Genomic DNA, 20,013 nt, shown 5'->3' with positions numbered 1-20,013 from the left:
AAAAAGAATTTAGAGAAGGATTTCATTAGCAATCCTCCTCTCATGGGCAAATTAGTACCTCTAAATCATAATGTCAACCATTTAAAAAATGAGTAATCTATGTTACATATGATTAGACAAGTGAATGCTGAATTACTCACATCACAATTTGGGGTTAATAAGTTTTACTTAAAGGATGCCTCTAACCATAATGCTATCCCAACTGTAACTCTACTGAATTACACATCCCCATTGTATAGCTGCTCCTGATTTGGACATAAGTGGGTAGTCAGTCTTTTCCTAGAAATTCTTTGCAATCCAATAAGTTTAAGATCCCTTTCATTATTAATTCAGCACTCTGGAAATCTAATATTCCATTTCTAACAGATATTTCTGAAAGGTAAGAGACACAACTATGCAAGATGAAACAGTTACTATGGTAACCTAACAATAAAATTTACTCTATTCATTTAGTTTACCACTTCAGAGAGCTCATTTTTTATTCTTCTCTCTAGTTCCCCATATGCAATCAGTTGCCAAATATAATCAATTCTACCAGCTCCACAATAGCACTTCAATCTGTCCCCCACTCAAACGAATCAGCTCTTATCACCTCTTACCTGAACTACAATGACCTAATTGGTTTTCATGATTTCAGTCTCTCCCTCTTCCAATTCATTTTCCACATAAGTAGCAAAATTAATATTCCTAAAATATAAGTCCAATTATATCAATCTCATTCAAATCTTCAGTTGGCTCCCTACTGCCTCCAGGATCAAATATGCATTTGAGAACCTCTTCCCAATGTGTTTCCAGCTTACCTTTCTAGATTCATTTGTATCCTACTCACCTTCAGGATTCTTACAGTGGGAAGCATAGGGTGCGGAGTCTGTACATAAGTGATTAGGAAAACAAAAACCAACACCCACTTCTTTGCAATGCTGGGAAGTGCTTATCTATCTTCCACAGTGGTTAGAGAAGCAGTCTAACTAGCCTATTGATTCTTTCTTTGAGCTCAGCATTCCGATTCCAGTAGGGAAACCTTCCCTCTCCCCACTGCATCACCTCATCCTTACCTAAGGAAATCCTACCACGGTTCTGACGGTGGAATTTCCTAGGCAGAGTTACCCATTTGCCACGGGGATCTCTCCCCCTGCAAATGAAAGTACGTTTACTCATCTAGTTACATACCAGCCGAAATTAAACTCGGGGAGGAAGGACCACTTTTTCTTCTCATTTTTCTCTTTACATGCTTAGCACCTCGCCTAAAGAACTTTGCAACAACGGGGACGTAGCAAGCATAGCTGAATGGAAGACCAGAGTTTGCTACAAAGAGTTAAATGATAGTGGTCCTGGTTGCTCGGCAAGAGAATTATTCGTCAAAAAGCAAAAAGCACGGGGGAAGATATACAAGCAGTTCCCAACACCGAAATAAATGGGTGTAGGTCTTTGTTGCCTTTTTTTTTTTTTTTCCCTAATCAGGTGTGTTCAGGATCCCCACCCTAGGCTTCCCATAGGCTTTACAATCCTCCCCGGATCCCACCCCACCAACCCTCTAGGAACATTAAGCTCAGGTCTGGTCAACGCCCGCAGTTCCAGCAACCCTGAATCATCATCATCATCATCATCATTATCATCATTACCATCTTCTTCACCATCATCCCACGACCTACTACAAATGCACCCGTTTCCCCCTCCCCCATCTAGTCAGGCAGCGCAGAATAAGGCTCCCGGAGCCTCCAGGATCAGAGACTAAAGCCCCTTCACCCAGGGCGCCGCCTCATCCCCGCCCCCCGCCGCGAGGAGAAGCCCCTAGCGCCCCAAGCACCCCAAGCACCAACCTCCTTCTCTTCCGCAACCCTCAGCGTCCCTTCGGACTCTCCTCTCTCTTTCTCCACGACCTCAGGAGGAGACAAAGGGATCAGGCTAAATCTGCAGAGCACAGCCGCCCGCTCCCCCGCCGTCTCCTCCTCCTCCTCCCCGCCATATTACGGGTCTCAAGGCGGCAACGCCGGCACCTGGCAACCACAGCCGCCGCCGCCGTAGCCGCTTGCACTCCACCTCCTAGGCAGTGCACTTCCGGTGCCGGACGGCGGGAGAAAGCCTACTGCCTAGTCCCTGGAGCTGCCCAATAATAAACTACAATTCCCGAAGGGCTACGCGTGGAACCTGTCTGGCCTCCAGGATTGGATTAGCAGCGTTGCATTGTGGGATATGTGGTCCTCACAAGGGGCAAGCCCCTCATTCCCCTAAAAAAGGAGTTTGGGGGAAGTGGGAAAGTTCTATTCTTAACTAAGTCATATGTTAAAACAAGTCGAAGCTGGAAGGAACTTTAATATCTGGCAGCGCGTCATTTTTGGAGCTTTAAAAGCATTGACATGGCCATGAAAGCTGTTCCAAGGCGCCCAGTTGAATGAATCTTTCCTTGCTTCCCAAAGTGATTGCCCATGGGTCTCACAGGTATAAGTGACAAGAAGGACGCAGTTATTACATAATAATAATTAGGAACCACTTCAAAGAGTTTTATTTTATCAAGGTTATACACTGAATGAATGAATGAATAGAAGAATTAGAACTGAAAGCCAAGTTCTGTTCCATGAACGAATGAACTGACGTAAAAAAATAGCATTTTAAAACAATTGCTCTTCTACTACCTAATCTTTCCTAAGAAAATGATTTCATATTTACCAGGGTGGTTTTTCTTTAAACAAAGGAACAAAAAAAGTCGTTTGTAGATAACATCTCAAGCCCCAGAGCATCCTTAGACTTGCAAGGTTGTAACGGAGTTAAGTGGAAACAAGAAACACAGAAAGAAGGCAAAACGAGCCCTTGGACCCCAGACTGTTTAGCTCTGCTATGATGCCCTGCTTCCCAAAAATCTGTCTTCCAAAACTGTTTCCCTTGCCTCATCCCCCAGGAAGTTTCAGTGCTTTACGGTACACGCGAACGCACAGGGCCCGCTTCTTTAATCACAGATCATTTATGTACAGTGCTTCAATAGTTATATAATACGCTACAAGTACAATTTCATTTGATCTTCCCGACATCACAGCGAAGTAGGTGCTTTTATTATTATCCCTTTTCTGCAGATAAGGAAAGTGAGGCTGGGGAACTTGCACCTCAACTCTTTATTTGCATTTGAATTTCGGAATTAGTGCCTTCGCCACTGCGCCACCTAGTGGCCCTCCTACAGAACAAGGGTGAGTATAGCATAGGTTAAATCCATGGTCAGATCGAAGGTCTTCTGGAACTCGAGACTCCAAACTAGGTCCTGTTGCTATAGCACCAGCCCCGCCTTGAACGCCCTGGAGCTCCGAGGTGCTGATTGGTCCGCGGGGAGGCTCCCTTTCCGGATGTGCCCGGACCGGCCATTGTGCGCGCCGGTTCCCTCTGCGGGTGACGGCTCCGATCGTCCCCCCGTGCAGCTTCTCTGTCTCTTCGCGGAGCCCGGCGGGTCCGGGACTCTGTCTCGGAGGCTGCGGGTGCCGGCGCCGGCGCCGGCCCCGACATGTGGATGTGGGAGGAGCAGGGGGGCCTCCTGGCCTCCTTCTCCTTCCTGTTTTTGCTGCTGATGATCCTGACCCGCAGCCCCTTCAACTCCTGCCTCTTCACCTTCAGTTTCTACCTGCTGCTGCGCTTCTTCAGCTTCGAGCCGGTGCCCAACCGCCGGGCCCTGCAGGTGCTGCGGCCCCGCGGCCGCATCTCCGCCATCGCGCACCGCGGCGGCTGCCACGATGCCCCTGAAAACACGCTGGCCGCGATTCGGGAGGTAAGGGAAGGGGAGCCCCTCTCGCAGTCCCCACCGCGGGCGACCCCCCGCAACCTTAACAGAAACGGGGTTTCTCTGGCCACTCGCTGAACCTCTCTGAGCCTCAGTTGGGAGCATCAAGTGTGGGGAACACTTTGCAAATTTTACCGTGCTGTATCCATGCATTGTTATTATTCATTATTAAAAGCGTTTAGGTGGCTCAGGGGATGTGAGCTGGACCTGTAATACCAGAGCTCACGTGTCATCTCAGTCACTTAGTAATTGCATGACTACGGGCAAAGCACTCTACCTCAGTTTCCCCATTTGTAAAATGAATGGGAAAGCCCCATATGTGGGTATCAACCATAAGGAACAAACGTTGCAAATATATATATCTATATCTATCTGCATAATAATTGTTCATTATTGAAAGTCCGTAGTTAGTTTAGTGGATGTAATTCCAGACCTGGTTTCAGGAATACCAGAATTCAAATGTCCACTCAGACTCATTTTCTCAATTTGCAAAATTGGGGGAGGGGGGACATGATAACCTCAGTCCCACTGGGTAGTTAGGAGCATCAAGCATGCTGCTAGTAGTACCACTTTGCAAATGTCACAGTTGGGAATTATTATTATGATTAAATCATTAAAGGCAGCTGGTAGCTCAGGGAATGAGAAGCAGAGAGTTCAAATGTGGCTTCAATTACTTTCTAATTGCATAACTGAGCCAAATCTCTTTGAACCGCTGGCTACCTCAGTTTTCCCATTTGTAAAATGGGATGTGGTGGTGATAGCCTCTGTTCTACTAGGTAGCTGCGAACGTCAAATGTGGTCATGTATAGGTAGCACTTAGGGCAGCTAAATGGCACTTCGATAGAGGCCTGGGATAGGGGAAAACTCATCTTCCTGACTTTAAGCCCAGGTTTGGGCAACTATGTGGCCAAGTCACTTTATTCTTTTTGCCTCAGTTTCCTCATCTGTAAATTGAACTGGAGAAGGAAATGGCCAACCACTCCAGTATCTCTGCCAAGAAAACTCCAAATGGGGTCACAAAGAATCGTACAAAACTGAAACCAGATTATGCCATATACTTGTGATCAGTCATGGATGGCCTATTTCCATCCTCTAGTCTAGCCCAAAGCTTCTTAAACTATGTAATATGGGATCACTTAACTGGATGTGAGGCACTAAAAGTTTGGCAACAATAAATATATTTTACTCTTTATGTAAAAATAAATAAGCACACCCATCTCATGAATATGCAAAATTGTTTTTCCTTTAATAAATGGCAAAATTACACGTATACCAAATAATTATTTTCAAATAAATTTCTTTATGACTTATCTGTGAATATTTGACATGTATACTTATTTTATTATGGGTATATACCTGGGATCGTGTAAAAATTTCTCAGCCTAAAAGGGGTGGCTAGTGAAAAAAATTTAAAATGCTCTGCTCTAGACCAGAAGTTCTTAATCTTTCTGTGTGTTATAACTTCTTTTGCCAGTCTTTTCCAAGGATCTGGGTGTTTGTTTTCTTTAATGTTTGTTAACGCATAAACTAAATATTTAGGAATGCAAAGAAAACCAATTATATTGAAATAATTATGAATATATTTTTTTTAAAAAGTTTCTGTGATCTATCTGGGAACCTCTGCTGCAGACAAATAGGCAACATAAACTATGATAATCTCTCTGACTCTCCTAGTTGTCTTTTTCCCTATGGGAAACTCTCGTTACACTGGAAATTCCTAGTCTCTCTTACTTCTTGATTTGACTCAAGATACCATAAATGAATGAAATGTATGCTGTAGGGCATCTGGTGGGGCTGTGCTAACTAAACGTTAGCTATATGTCCTTGGGCAAATAATTCTTTAAACATTCTTTACCTCTTTACCTTAGGTAAAATTTACCAAACAATACTTGGAGGACCTATTATTATTATCTTGATTTTACGGATGAGAAAACTATGAGATAGACCAAGATTAAGTTGACTTTCCCAGGTTTATACAGCTAGTAAATGTGTGGTAGGATATGAACTCAGATTTAACTGAATTTTAAGTCCATTTTTTCTACCACTTGATTATCACTTTACTATCCAGTATTCTGTAATGTTCATCTTTCTGTGCCTTTTTCCATGCCATGGGGTACAGCAGTGACTTTAAGGGCTTTACTCTGGGCCCAGTAAAAAGTTTAAAGGTTTAAAGTCAGGAGACAGGAAGAGCAGAAATGAATACTTGAGGTAATAGCTATTAGTAGTCATTAGTACTCTCTCCTCCCCCACCTCTACCATTTTGCTTATTTCCTGGAAGGATGAGTGTCTTTTCAACTTCTTGTGAATTTCATGGCTTCTTTATATATCTAATGAAATAGACATTTTCCATCACAAACTATTAATAATTCTAAAAGCATCATTGAAAGTAATAAAGAAAAATAATAGGAATTAATTTTTTCAGGATCAAGAGTATTAATAGGCTTCATCTTACAAATACTTAACATAAACTATCTAAAAATATATATAGCACACTGCTAAGCATAGAGTAGATGGTAAATATTTGTTAATTTTGTAATACAGATTTTGTGTGTATGTTTGTAACTGAAGCAATACTACGTTTGAGGACTTTTCTAAAAATGAAAATTGTTTTTATGTACATGATAATTCATGTTTTAGAAACAGCCAAAAGGCCCAATATTTGCTGGTTCTTGGATATTTTATTGAAAGCAATGTTTTCTATCTGCAGGAAATTAAATTCATCTCCAGGCAACAATATTTGGTGCCATCTTGATAACCAATAATGATTAGCACTTTAACAATTTGAAGTGCTTCTCATAAGAAGAAACAGTTGGCTTCCTGAAAAGTCATTTTGGAGTGTAAGATCTAGATTTAAAAAAAAAAAAAAAAAAAAAGTCTTTTTGAGAACCAGAAATGTTTATTAGATACAACCTATGGAAGGATGTGGTCTTGTCTCTAAAGACAGGAGCACATGAGTTATTTTTGGGTTTTCCTTTCCCTTTCTCAATTCCTGGTTCCTGTTTATAATAGGTGAAAATTCTCTGCTCTTTACCATTTAGAACCTAGGGAAGAAATGTGGAAAGAGATACAATTTGAGAAAGATTATAAACAAAAAGGAGGAGGAGTCAAGTTCACCATAGGGTGTCACAGAGCAAGACACTCTTGTGAAATCTTGAGTCATGAAGGTATTTTTTGGGGGGCGGGGACTTGTATAAATACAAGATCTAGAAAATACAAATATATCTCTCTAGAATAAGTTAAGTTCATCAATCATTTATGACCTGAGTTTTTAAAAATAAATTTGAAGTAATTTTTAGCAGCTGAAGAAAAGTCAACTCAGTTGTATTTAGGAATATCAAGTTCTGCTTTTTCCCTTTTGCTTTTTAGATAAGCATCTGCTTAGTTATTAAAACCATGTTCGGGATCCTTTATCTTGTAGGAAAAGATTGGAAATGTGCACTAAATTACATAGAATGGGGCAGAGGAGAGGGAGGAATGGTGTGGATGTGTGAGAGGGGGAGAGACAGAAACAGAGATGTGAGTAGTTAAGAGTTTCCTTAAGTTAGTGCTTTATATTTTGGGCCTGCCAGGTGCCTCCTTAAAGGGGTAATTTTTGTTAGGTGACAATGCCCATGGTTACTGAGTTTCTTTTAATGATTTTTAGAAATGTGTGAGCAACTGCAATCTGAAAAGTCCTAGGTAACTCATTCTGAAAGACAGAAAAAATTGCCAAATAAAATATACAAAATAGAAGGGAGATGAAAACCAAAAATCATCTCCAGAGTTCTGCATAATTCATAATCTTCTATTTTTAGAAATCACAATGTCACTGGGTTTTAATTACTTTCAATTCAATACTCATTGTATGTTAAGGACTTTAATGAGAAAGGGATTCCTGCAAAGAAAAATATTTTTCCTGAGCTACTACTGGCACTTTACTACTATACATAATAAGTGAGAAGGAGAGTTGCACTAACAATTAAGAAAATAAGGCAAGGCCTCCCATAGGAAATGGAACTTGCCCTGAGCTCTTTCAGAAGGAAGTGAGAGATTCTTAAAGATGGACTTGAAAAAGAATCCCGCCCTCTTTGGCTGGAGGGTTCCAAGAAGAATGCTAGAATGTACAGGATATTTGTTCAGAAAGAAAATTGGAAAAATAGGCCAGAATTAGATTTTGAAAGGCTTTAAAAGCCAAATTGAGTGAGGGTTTGTTTTTTTAAATCTTATCCTAAAGACAATAGCATTTTTAAACAAGGAAATAGTATGGACACACCTATTCACCGGTAACTTCCATTTCTCAAGTCTAGTTTAAAAAAAAAACCAACAAAGGTACACAATATATTTTAAGTATTTTTTCAGAGTTGTGAAGTACTAATATGCACCTTAGTGATTTTTTCCTTCATTTGAAGATTTGTTGACTAGTTACTATGTGTATTGAACTGAGCTAGTTTATTGTGAGAAGGGCTTTTGAAAAGATTTCTTTTTCTTTGAAGTCATAAGATGAAAACAGTACTTTATCATTGGAAAAGCAGACAGGCTTCAAATCAAAACTTTGTCACTTACTATATTTTTGACCTCAGAGATAGTTACATAATTTTCTTTTCACTCTAAAATGGAAAGTTTGGATTAGACTGGAGATCTTTTCTGGCTTTGAATCTGTCTTGGATAGGCTGTGAAAATACATGTTACAATGTAACCTTGTTGTATCAAATATATATTTTTTTTAATTGCAACATGTCCTTAAGGTGTTTAACTTCTTTGAAAGATAATGGAAGAGGAAGTTCCTTAAAGATACTAAAAACAGTAAAATTGGCAATGAAAAATTTATTGGTACATTTCTGTTTCTTTAACTGGGTGCAAATAATTGTCAATTCAATAACTTTCCAAAATGTACCTTTAAAAACAGTTAATTGTAATAATGTCATCCCTTAATGCAAATATTTTTAATAAAGTCCTAAACACAATTGTGTTGGGGAAAAATAACTAGAAAAACTTCAGCCATAAAGAAGTTTTTTAAGAAATAAATACAAAGTTGGTGTGAAAATCATCAGAAACAGGCTTCCAGTAGATGACCCAGAAGAGGATGGCCTAAGATAAATTATAATTGAAGCCATCAAGGCAATTAGCTATTATCTTTATGCTTTGTTTATCATCTTTAATCTAGCTATTAGCCAATATTCAGTAAAACTAACAAACAAAATTTAAAACTATCACCTAGAAACATTTGGGTGTTAAATGTAGTGAGGTAAACAAAAGAAAATTGGCTCATCCTGGATGTGTAAATGGAATGAACTGTCTAATTGCCAAACCTTGGGGATTAAGAAGTGCTACTAGATAAACAGATAGCACTGATATATAAACATTTGTGAGTCATTAATGACAAAACATAATTACCAACATTTTAAAAAGGATAATCTAAGAAAATTTAGGTCCTATATGTCACTTTTTTTATTTACTACTCAGTAATCCTAAATTTTAACTGTTCCAATCTACATGTCCTGCTTTTACTTTACAATGACTACGGATTCCCCATTTCTTCACATTTGTTCCTTCTTTCCATAATGATAATTAATCTTTTAAAATTTAAAACTGCATCTGGCTAAACTATTAGTATTGTGTTAAAACATGATCCCAGAATCAGTGAACACTTTATTCTTTTTTTTTTTTTTTTTTTAAGGATTTTTGTTTGTTTGTTTAATTGCCAATTTCTTATTTCAGAAGTAAGGTTGACTAATAAAATTTTGAAATGAATCTAAGTCTTCTATTTAGAGGATATGCTACTACACTGAGGAGCCTGGTTTAATTTGAATGAAAAAAGGTGTTCCTTAAACTTGAGATCTTGATAAAGAGTTGTCCTTTTAAGGAATAATTGCTACTGTTAGCTAAAATTTAGTATCTAGTTTTAAACTAAAGCAACCTTCCCTCTCCTGAGACTATTGGGAAACAATTATTCTCATCTCACAGGATTTACCAGTCTGTTAGCCTCCTATGGTAATCTTTATGTTTATATTTATAAGTAATGTATTATTTCACCTCCACTAGTACATATTATCATCAACAAAATTCAAGGTCCTTTGTGTTCTAAATAGGGCTATAAAGATATATTTTTATGGTTTTCAAGAGCAACATCTTGAATGGGTCAGTTTTCTTTTGTACCTCATTGCTTTAATTACCATTACTAGCAAAATAGCAGTTTATCTAACATTTTAACTTTCAAATCCCTTTCCTTTCCCCAATTATATACTGTAATCCCTAGTACATTGACATTGATATTGTTCATTAATTGTTATTAATACTTGACATTAACATTGTTGATGTTTTTGTTAAGGCAGCTAAGAATGGAGCAACAGGTGTGGAGCTGGACGTTGAATTTACAGCAGATGGCATTCCTGTCCTAATGCATGACGAGACAGTAGATAGGACTACTGATGGAACAGGACGTTTGAATGATATGACATTTGCTGAAGTTAGGAAACTTAATCCAGCAGCAAACCACAGATTGAGGTAAGTACATCACTTTGCATTTAGCTATCTTTTTAATTGGTTTGGAGACTGATGGACGATACCATATGCAGATGAAAATTATCATAAATTTGGAAGTGACCTTAAAAGTCTCTCTGGCATATGTACCCTGCTGCTTTGGGATGGAATGGAAGTAGGGTCTGGTGTGGCATTCATTTGTAAGTATCTGTTCACTGTAACTCAGGTCATATAATTGCATCAGTTCCTTTTAACTTTCTATATTTCTGTTTCCCAAGATTAACTTCTATTCAAAAATAAATAATTCTTTTAAAAATTCCAAATTATTCATATTTTTTCCGGCCAAAAGTTGCATCTAAGTCATTTATGTTGACCAGATCAGTGCCTTACACATGGCTTAGTTATTTTTTCCCAAAACTGTACTTTGTTAACATTTAAATTTATTGCTCGTGTTTAGTATATAAGACCCCTAGATTGTTTTCTGTTTCACTTGTATTAAGACTTTTTTTTTTTTTTTTTTAATTTATGGAGCTTATTTTTACCTTTCTTGATAATTATTTTGCATTGGTCCCAAATTAACATTATTGTATTTTATCTTCTTGCTCCTTCAAATAGTAAAATATGATTAAAATATTTCTAAAACATCACCTATTCTTCTTGACTTGCCTTCACTGGCAAATTTGATAACCATATTTCATCAATAATTTAATCATTCAAGTTAAAATTCATGGAAGTATTAAACAGGCCTAACGCCTCAAACCAAGTCTTGATATGTTGTTTCTTGCGTTTGCATAGGAACACCCTGAAAAATTGTTCCTAGCATGTGCAGGTCCTATTAATCCAGTTGTGATATCCAGTTATATGTGTTATGTGTGACCTTATTTTCTCAGAACAATCAAAATGAAGCACAAAAAACAATTTTAACAAGAATAAAAAGTACAATTTAATAACAGTAGAAAGTAAATGATTACAGCTGCTCACTGTAGTTAACTATAACTTTGCTTACGATATTATGAGTGTGAAAAGGGAGAATCCCTTACAGGAGAAGTGTTGGGTTTTTGTTTTCTTTTAATGTAGCAGAAAACTGATTCCCCCCCCCCTCTCTCTTAACTAAGGGAAGATAAAATGGTTGGATTTTTGGGTATGATTGAGCAGAATAAATAAAGATTGATCCTATTTCCTTGTAGTGTAAAAGTAATGTGCAAGAAAAAAAGGGAGGTCTTTTCAACTGAACTTTTGTTTTTTTCTTTTTCTGTGATCTTCTACCTTATTTTCCTTCCATTTTATAGGAATAATTTCCATGGTGAAAAAATACCTACTCTGAAGGAAGCCATTATGGAATGCCTAGATCATAACCTCACAATCTACTTTGATGTCAAGAGCCATGCAGCTATGGTACAGTTTTATGCCATGGATCTTCTCTTTTAAAAAAAAAAAACAAAACCTTTTTAGCCAATCATTTCCATATTAATCATTTTAGATGTGATTTTTGTCATAAATTTTGTCATACTTCTTCCTTATATCCAGCTTAAAGAAATCTCATCATAAAGAAATATAAATTCATAGGATAATAAATGTAGAAAATGCATTGTTTAATAGTTCTTAATTACCTCTCAGTGGAGAAATATCTAGCATATTAGTGAAACACAGAGGAGAAAAGATCAGGCTGTTTTTACTAGCAAAGAATATACAAAGGAATACTAATCAGATCTACATCTCTTAAAAGGATTATTTTATCCAGGAACCTAGTTAACTAAACAGTTTAAAGCCTAGAAAAAAGTTCTTCAAATGAACCACTTTTAAACTAAAAGTTGTAAGTTTCTGATGCCCAGCATATGACCAGTTGATATTTCAGAATCCAGAATATTTTGGATGTTTATACAGGGCAATTTACAGGATACATTTTCCTTTCATATGGAACCTGTCCCAAGGAAACATGGTTTCTGGTATAGTGTTAATTTTTTTTGACATATCAAAGGACATTCTTTTATTAGAAAGTCACTATATTTTCTTGAAATATTTATTTTTAAAAGAGTTGCTGCGTTTTTAAGTTTTATGTCCTAGAACCAAATATTTTCCCCCACAAAAACATAGGTACTTTATAATGAAAATCTTTGGGAAAACATGTCCCAGTTTATAGACATCTTTTCAAGAGTATATCTATTTTGTAAAATAATGTATATCCATACTTAAAGAAGAACACAGAAATGGTGGTTTTGCTTTTTTTTTTTTTTTTTAACAATATTCAGTCACTAGATAAACACAGGGGAAAACCTTAGTTCCATTCTCTTGTACTAGAGAGGCCCAGTTGCTTTTGTAAAGGGGATGTGAATAGAAAGAGGGAGTTGGCTACCTATTCAGTTAGGATCTACTTGGCTCTCTTCTTTTTCTTTCTTTATTCTCCAATATTCAGAGCTATATGAGATCTATCTATTTCCAATAATAATCACTAGAAATAGTAACATTCAGAGTTAAATGTTGGGAAATACTTGATGATTCTTTTTTGTTTGTTTGTTTGTTTGTTTATGTTTTTAGAGTAGTAAAAAAATAAAATAAAAAGGCATACAGTCAAATTTAAATAATTTGGACATACTTAAAAATTGAGTTATCAGAAAAAAATAAAACAGAATATGGAATTTAAGTTTATATTACCAAGGGATTAAAAAAACTTTTTGTCTTTTTAAAGACATTTCTCATTCACTGATGAAAGGAAAAAAGAGTCTTGGGTCATTTCTAAATCATTTACATGAAAATCTTTTGCTTACATTTGAATGTTCCATGACTGACATTTGAGGAAATGTCTAATCTAAATAAAATAATGAAACCATAGTGTCTATATGGAAAGCTAAAGAAGGACCCTTTCCCCCACTCAAGTCATCTAGTTCATTTGTTGCTAGAAATAGATGAAATCACTCATAGGACTTTAGAACTAGAATGGAACTTGTTAGAGAAAATCAAGTCTCTTCATTTTGTAGATGAAGTAAAGTGGCCCAGAGAGATGAGATAAGGTGACAGCAGAATTGAGAGCCTGATTCTCGTGACCCTGCCCAGGGTTCTTTGTACTGTGCCATCTGTGTCTTTCACATACTTGGGCTTTGGCATGAGGAAAACTCTCTGTCCTCCGAGCTCCTTATTTTCCTTGCTGATGACTATTCTAGAATTACAGAAATGTTTGTCAAATATTTTAGCTTAAAGGAATTTTCCTAAACCAGAATATGGGGGAAGGAATTTCAAACCTTTCCTTCTAGGAACATCCCACCTGTACAATGAAGAGGTGAGACTACCAACAAAGAAGTAGAAAACAAAGTAGCAATGCCACAGCTTCTACCCTATTTGATGTGAGTTTAAACATTTGAGATTTTACTGTATTTCTTTCAGCGTATCACTTTGGTACCCTCCCTCCCACCCCATGTGATTACCTGTTATAGATAGTACATCATTAATGAATTCTTGTGGACTGACATATTTTAAAATGGCTTTGTATATACAATTGTCTCATTTTCTTCTCTATAGGCTGCTGAGGCTCTAAAACATATGTATATGGAGTTTCCTAGGTTATACAACACCAGTATTGTCTGCTCTTTCATGCCAGAAGTTATCTATAAGGTGAAATGTATTATTTGTTAAAGTATTTATGATTTGCAATGATAATCTTAATGTGTCATTATAGGTGCCAAGTTGAAATGAATTAATAGCATTTCACTATTTAGCATTTAATGTATCATCCTACCATTCTGCCTCCTTTGTGATAAATAGCATCATTTTTTTCTTTTTTTTTTTTAATTTAAGTTTTTTGTTTTCAAAATATCTTCACGGATAATTTTTCAACATTGACCCTTGAAAAACCTTGTGTTCCCATTTCCCCTTTCTTCCCCCACCCCCTCTCTTAGATGGCATGTAATCCAATATATGTTAAACATGATAAAAAATATATGTTAAATCCAATATTTACACATTTATGCCATTATATTGCTGCACAAGAAAAATCAGATCAAAAAGTAAAAAAAGAAAAAAAAGAAAGAAAATAAAATTCAAGCAAACCACAACAAAAAGAGTGAAAATGCTATGTTGTGACCCACCCTCAGTTCCTACATATATGTAGTTTACATAGAATTAATGTAAAGATTAAAAATGCAAAGTAGTATGTGAACTAGAAGAAGGATTCTGTGAGGTAGATGTCAGAATAAGTACATTCCAGGAACCGCCAGTAAAAAGGCATGAAGATGGGAGATGGAATCATGTTTGAGTAATAGAAACGCATTTTGGTTGGCTCAAAGTGCTGACTGCAGGAGGAGAATAATATCTATTGAGGTTATAAAGGTAAGTTGAGGTCAGGTTTTTAAGAGCTTTTATATTTAATATTTTTTTTATTTTCTCCAGTTACATGTACACAATTTTTTATATTTATTTTTAAATGAGTTCCAAATTCTCTCCCTTCCCCACCCCTCTTTAAGAAGAAGGCATATATATAAAGTTTTTTTGTTAAGTTTAGGATTGGCAGGATCAGAGCTGTATTTTAGGAAAATCACTTTGGCAGTAATATGGAGGAAGGCCTGGAATAGAGAAGAGACATTTAAGTTACAGAGACCAATTAGGAGATTATTATAGTAATCTTTTTTTTTTTTTCCCACCCTCTTAGGCTGGGGTAAAGTGACTTGCCCAGGGTCACACAGCTAGGAAGTGTTAAGTGTCTGAGACCAAATTTGAACTCAGGTCCTCCTGAATTCAAGGCTGGTGCTTTATCCACTGCGCCACCTAACTGCCCCCTTAGTATAGTAATCTAATTGAGAAGTGATGAGGACCTGAATTAAGGTAGGGACTGTGGAGTATGAGAAGAATTAAATGTGTGAAATGTTATGGAGGTAGAAACAGCAAGATATATTGACTGGAATAGGATATGTGTGGTAGAGAGAGTAGAAAACCAAGTATAATGCTGAGATTTTGAACCTGGGATACTGGAAGGATGGTGGTGCTTTTGATAGAAATAAGTAAGTGGGAAAAGGAAAATTGAATTTTGCCTTGGATGTATTGAATTTGAGAAATTCCTAGGACTACCAATTTGAAATGTCTATTAGGTGAAATGGACTAAAGCTTTGGAGAAAGATTGGATTATGCTGAATATTCAGCATGATATGTTGATCTGTGAGTCTTCTGCAGGGAGATGATAAATCCATGGTTGAACTGATGAAATCACCAAGAAAGGGTGTAGAAAGGAGAAACCTAGCACAGAGTCTTGGGGAAATGTGCAGAATCCATAGTTAAGGGGAATGATTTAATAAGCCAGCAAAGTAGATGTAGAAAAAGTGGTCATACAAATAAGAAGAGAAATAGAAAAGAATAATGTCATAAAAACCTAGAAAGGAAAAAGTTATTTAGTAGGGGATACATGAAAAGAGAAGAGGATAAACATTAAATGCCTACTTTGTGTGCCAGGCACTATTCTAATACATTGCAAGTCATCTTATTTGTTCATAAATTGAGAAAGGATGAGAATTTTTTACACACCAGTAAATTTGACAACTAAGATTGCTGGTAATTTTGGAAAGAGAAGTTTCAGCAATTGCCTTATGAAATTGGAATCCAGCCTACAAAGATTTGAGGGGAATGATTGAAATAGAAATTTGCTGGTAAATATATATTTATAGAACACATGTAGAGATAGGGAATTAATTGGGGAGTTTGGCCAGAACCTACCTATGTTAAACATTTTAGACCTCTATTATTTAAAAAAAAAAAAAATACTGAAACTGCTTTATAATCATTGAAAATTTTTCTATTAAAAAAGATTCTTTATAAGTAGCATTTCTGAAAAAATTTTCAAACTGATACTGAAAAATTCTCAGACTTAAGTATTCAAATACTTAGATAAAAAGGATTCCCACCAGAAGTATCAAACACATAGCAAGCTTGCATTTAGCCTGTAGTACTCCTGAGTGCAGCCCAAACCAGATTAAAATGTATTTGGGAAATATTTAGCAAAATAAATAAAAATATACTTTAATATAGATAATATTTCAGTTTAAAACTAATTCAAGGTAAGGCCCACAGGGATCCTTATGTATAGTTTAATGGCATCCATTTCTGTTTGAATTTGATATCATTGGTCTGTCACCTCCTTCTCCCCATTTTACACTGAAAAAACTGAGTTCCAAAGAAATAATAAGGCTTTTTCAAGGTCATAACACAACTAAAAATTTGTAATTTGTTTACTTGTTAGAAAATGGGTGGCTAGGGAGATCTGGAAGAGAAAGTGTGATTAGGCCATCAACTAGGAAAACAGTCTTCCACTGTAGGGGCTTTTTGAATCTTGGGATTGTTGAAAGCACAAAATGGTAATCCACCTTTTCCATCATAATATCTGTTGTATTGAGTGCATTTACCAAATCAAAGACTTAGTTTAAAGCTTTTTCCTTTGTGACTTCACTCATTCTGCAAAATTCATTTTTAGATGAGGCAAGCAGACCGTAATGTTGTGACAGCTTTAACCCATAGACCTTGGAGCCTTAGTTATTTTGGAGATGGAAAACGACGCTATGATTCTCTTTGGAAGCATTTTTTGTATATGCTGTTGGATATTCTCTTAGATTGGAGTTTACATAATATCTTGTGGTACCTCTGTGGAATTTCAGCTTTCCTTATGCAGAAGGATTTTATATCAATGTAAGTTGAAAAAAATTTATCATTTCTACTTAATGCTGCTCTGATGCTTTTAAGGCATAAGAAAGATTTTTTTTTCCTTCAACCTCCAGCAACATGATAATGCACTAGCGCTTTTAAAAAATTGTAAGTAAAGAATTTGCAATTGTGATCCAATTCCTTTCATTAAATCACAACCTTCCCTCAAAAAGAACCTTCTCTTCTTAAATCCCTACCTCTGAACTACCCGTGTTGACAATTATAAAAGTACAATGAATTATGAAATACAATTATGAAATTGTATATTTCTATTGAAATGTTCTTACTGTTCCTAATAGATTATAAACCCTTTGAAGATATAATCTAATTTTATCTTTATTCTATATTCTGAAGTTTTTTATGTGCTCTGCTTATTGTAATAAATGCCTCGTAAATTATTCTTGTTACAAAGATAGTTGATCAATTGGTCTGGCACTAATTACACTGATATTGAGATAACAGACACAGTCTATCATTCGGCACATAATCAAAGCCTGCCCAGATCAGAAGACTAGACCAGGCAAGAGCTTAAAGCTTTATAAAGCCATGGTCAGCTGTCTGTCACATGTCTCTGAATTTTATTTATTTATTTATTTATTTATTTATTTATTTATTTATTTATTTATTATTTAATAGTATCTTATCTTTCCAAATACGTGCAAAGATAATTTTTAACATTCACCTTTGCAAAACCTTGGTTCTAACTTATCTCTTCTCCCTTCCTTCCTCCATCCCCAAGACAACAAAGCAATCTGATATAGCTTAAACATGTGTAATTTGTTTAAACATATTTCCATATTCATTCTGCTGTGCAAGAAAAATCAGATCAAAAAGGAAAAATATAAGAGAAAGAAAAAACAAAACAAAACAAACAAGCAAACAAAAAACAACAAAAAAGTGAAAATACTATGCTTTGATCCACATTTAGCACCCATAGCTCTCTCTCTGGATGTACATGGCACTTTCCATCAAGTCTATCGCAATTGTCTTGAATAACCTTATTCAGTAACAACAACATCTACATAATAAATTGCATCATTTTTGGAGGGGAAAAAAAACCAAAACTAATAATAATAATTATAATAATATATATAATATAATAATAATAAGCTGTCCTTCTGTGTTCTCTCCTCCTGTCTTTCTCCCAGGGCCTATTTGAAGAGATGGTCAGCTAAAGGGATTCATGTTGTTGCTTGGACTGTGAATACATATGAAGAGAAAAAATTCTACGAAAACCATCTTCAATCCAGCTATATCACTGACAGCATGTTAGAAGACTGTAGCCCTCATTTCTAAACAACTACCCTTTTGCAGGGATTCTGGTTTCAGAAACCTTTGATGTCTTTATTCAGGAAATCTAAATACCTGGATAACAGCCCTGAGTTCTCAAGGATCAGGTGGTTCACAGAAGTGTTAGTCAGAAATTGCATTTTAACTTGAATCAGAGCAGAATGGTGTGGTTGGCACTAAATTCCGTAGTATGCTTGAGTTCGTCATGGCTGATCTTGGGGAATTGGTTCTGTGAGGAGGTTTGCCATTGCTTGCCCCTAATCCAACTGAGTTATATACTCAGTAGTGATAAGCACAGATTCGTGTAATTTGTATGTATAAAAAAAAATTACTGCAAATGTATGCAAAATGCATGTTGACTCAGATTGAACTTTTCTTACTTTTCACACTTAATGAATTCTTCAACTATTTGTATTTGGCCATGTTGAACAATGTATTATGGAAATCAGATTTGGGAACCGTACTAACGAAATTGTTAAGATGTATATTAATCATTTAGCACCCTAAGTAATAAACAATTTGAGAAAAATATTGGATGTAATACAATGAACACAGTTTACTTTTTCATGTTACTACTAGGCCCTCTCAAGGGCATGCTTACTATTAACATTTATAGCAGATTAAACCAAATTATGAAAGAGAGGGATTGAGAAAAATAAAGGAAGATGGATATAAATATAACTCTAGTGACTATAACAAATAACTATCTTTTAGACCTTCATGAATTCATACTATATAGCTTCCATTGCTGCTTCAAGTGAGCTAAATTATATAATACTGCCACAATATATCTTGGGAATTCTTCATAATGGCTTCTTAACCTTCCCATTAAATCTCTCTACCAAAAAAAAAAAAACCTAACCATTTTTCCCCCAAAGCTTTCTTCCAGACTGAAGAACATATTATAGTTGAGTAACCTCTTTAAACCAGTCCTAATTAACCTACTGCATACTGTATTGCTCCTAAGCCATTTCAGATTTTCTCTTTCACTTCATGTTGTATATCTGTCAGTCCCAACTCTTAACATATTTAACATTTAAATTGAGAACTCTTTTGAGGATCATAGACTTATAGAAAAAATATTTCAGGACTAATTCAGTATATCAGGGATTTCTTCAATGGAATACTTTCCAGAATGAGGCACTTAGATAATTTATTAGTTAGTTTTCATAAGTAATTGTCCAAAAATTTTCATCATATAGTGAATAAGCCCCTTATGATTTGCTTAGGCAGTCTGGTCCTTGAACATTGGATATGCTGCCTCTTTTTTTTTTTTTTTTTTTTTTTAAGATATTGAAATAGTCTACTATTTATTTCTCAAGCTCATTTTACAGATGAAGAGTGGAGGCATGTCCAAGTGCAAGAAAAATAATATCAAAAAGGAAAAATGTAAGAAAAAAAAAAAACACAAGCAAACAATACCATCAAAAAGAAGTGAAAAAACTGCTTTGATCCACATTCAGTTTCTGTCCTGGGAGCCATCTGCTAGTGACTGCTGGGATCTAATTCTGACCAGCAGAATAGATTCTGTTTGTGAGAGGACGATAATGATAAAAAGGAGACTGAAAGGCAGTTGCATTCTCTTACTTCTTTGCCTGTTATCTCCACTTCTGATTTATTTCATCTCTACACCGAAGGCATATTTTCTAAGCATAGCAAGATTATTATTGTTTAAAGAAAAGCATTTTTTCTCAGGCAACATCTGCGTCAGTTAAGAATGACCTCCAGACATATTTCTTTCCTTGGGCCTGTTAGCTCTACTTCAAGGAGTAAGATAAAGATAGCAATAATAAAACATTCCTTTAATCTCTCTAATGTGCCGTGATTCG

General features: G+C 35.9%; 2 protein-coding genes across 10 annotated transcripts in view; one reads left to right on the top strand and one right to left on the bottom strand.

The window, feature by feature from the left end:
- Window positions 1-2,049, bottom strand: part of CCP110 (centriolar coiled-coil protein 110) — a 28,079-nt gene extending 26,030 nt beyond the window's left edge. For 6 of the 8 annotated variants that reach the window (XM_074280906.1, XM_074280910.1, XM_074280911.1 and 3 more), the window contains exon 1: window positions 1,821-2,049. The gene's annotated coding sequence lies outside the window, so the exon portion shown is untranslated. Of the gene's footprint in view, window positions 1-599; window positions 621-1,820 lie in introns of those variants that run through there. The other 2 variants (XM_074280907.1, XM_074280908.1) reach the window with 2 other exon arrangements.
- A 1,244-nt stretch (window positions 2,050-3,293) lies between these two features.
- GDE1 (glycerophosphodiester phosphodiesterase 1) lies at window positions 3,294-18,713 on the top strand. Of its 2 annotated transcripts, XM_074280926.1 has the most exons (6): window positions 3,294-3,748; window positions 10,068-10,243; window positions 11,509-11,614; window positions 13,733-13,825; window positions 16,668-16,879; window positions 18,043-18,713. In XM_074280926.1, the coding sequence occupies exons 1-6, from the start codon at window positions 3,488-3,490 to the stop codon at window positions 18,188-18,190; spliced, it is 996 nt and encodes a 331-aa protein (XP_074137027.1). In that variant the 5' UTR covers window positions 3,294-3,487; the 3' UTR covers window positions 18,191-18,713. The 2 variants fall into 2 exon arrangements, with proteins under 2 accessions (XP_074137027.1, XP_074137028.1); XM_074280927.1 differs by lacking the exon at window positions 13,733-13,825 and having other exon boundaries at window positions 3,331-3,748.
- Window positions 18,714-20,013: the final 1,300 nt, after the last annotated feature.

The sequence above is a fragment of the Sminthopsis crassicaudata genome, chromosome 1 (genome assembly GCF_048593235.1).
Source record: "Sminthopsis crassicaudata isolate SCR6 chromosome 1, ASM4859323v1, whole genome shotgun sequence".
NCBI classification, from domain to species: Eukaryota; Metazoa; Chordata; class Mammalia; order Dasyuromorphia; family Dasyuridae; genus Sminthopsis; species Sminthopsis crassicaudata.
The sequence above is the reverse complement of the archived record's forward strand: the minus strand, read 5'-3'. Positions and strand labels throughout refer to the sequence as shown.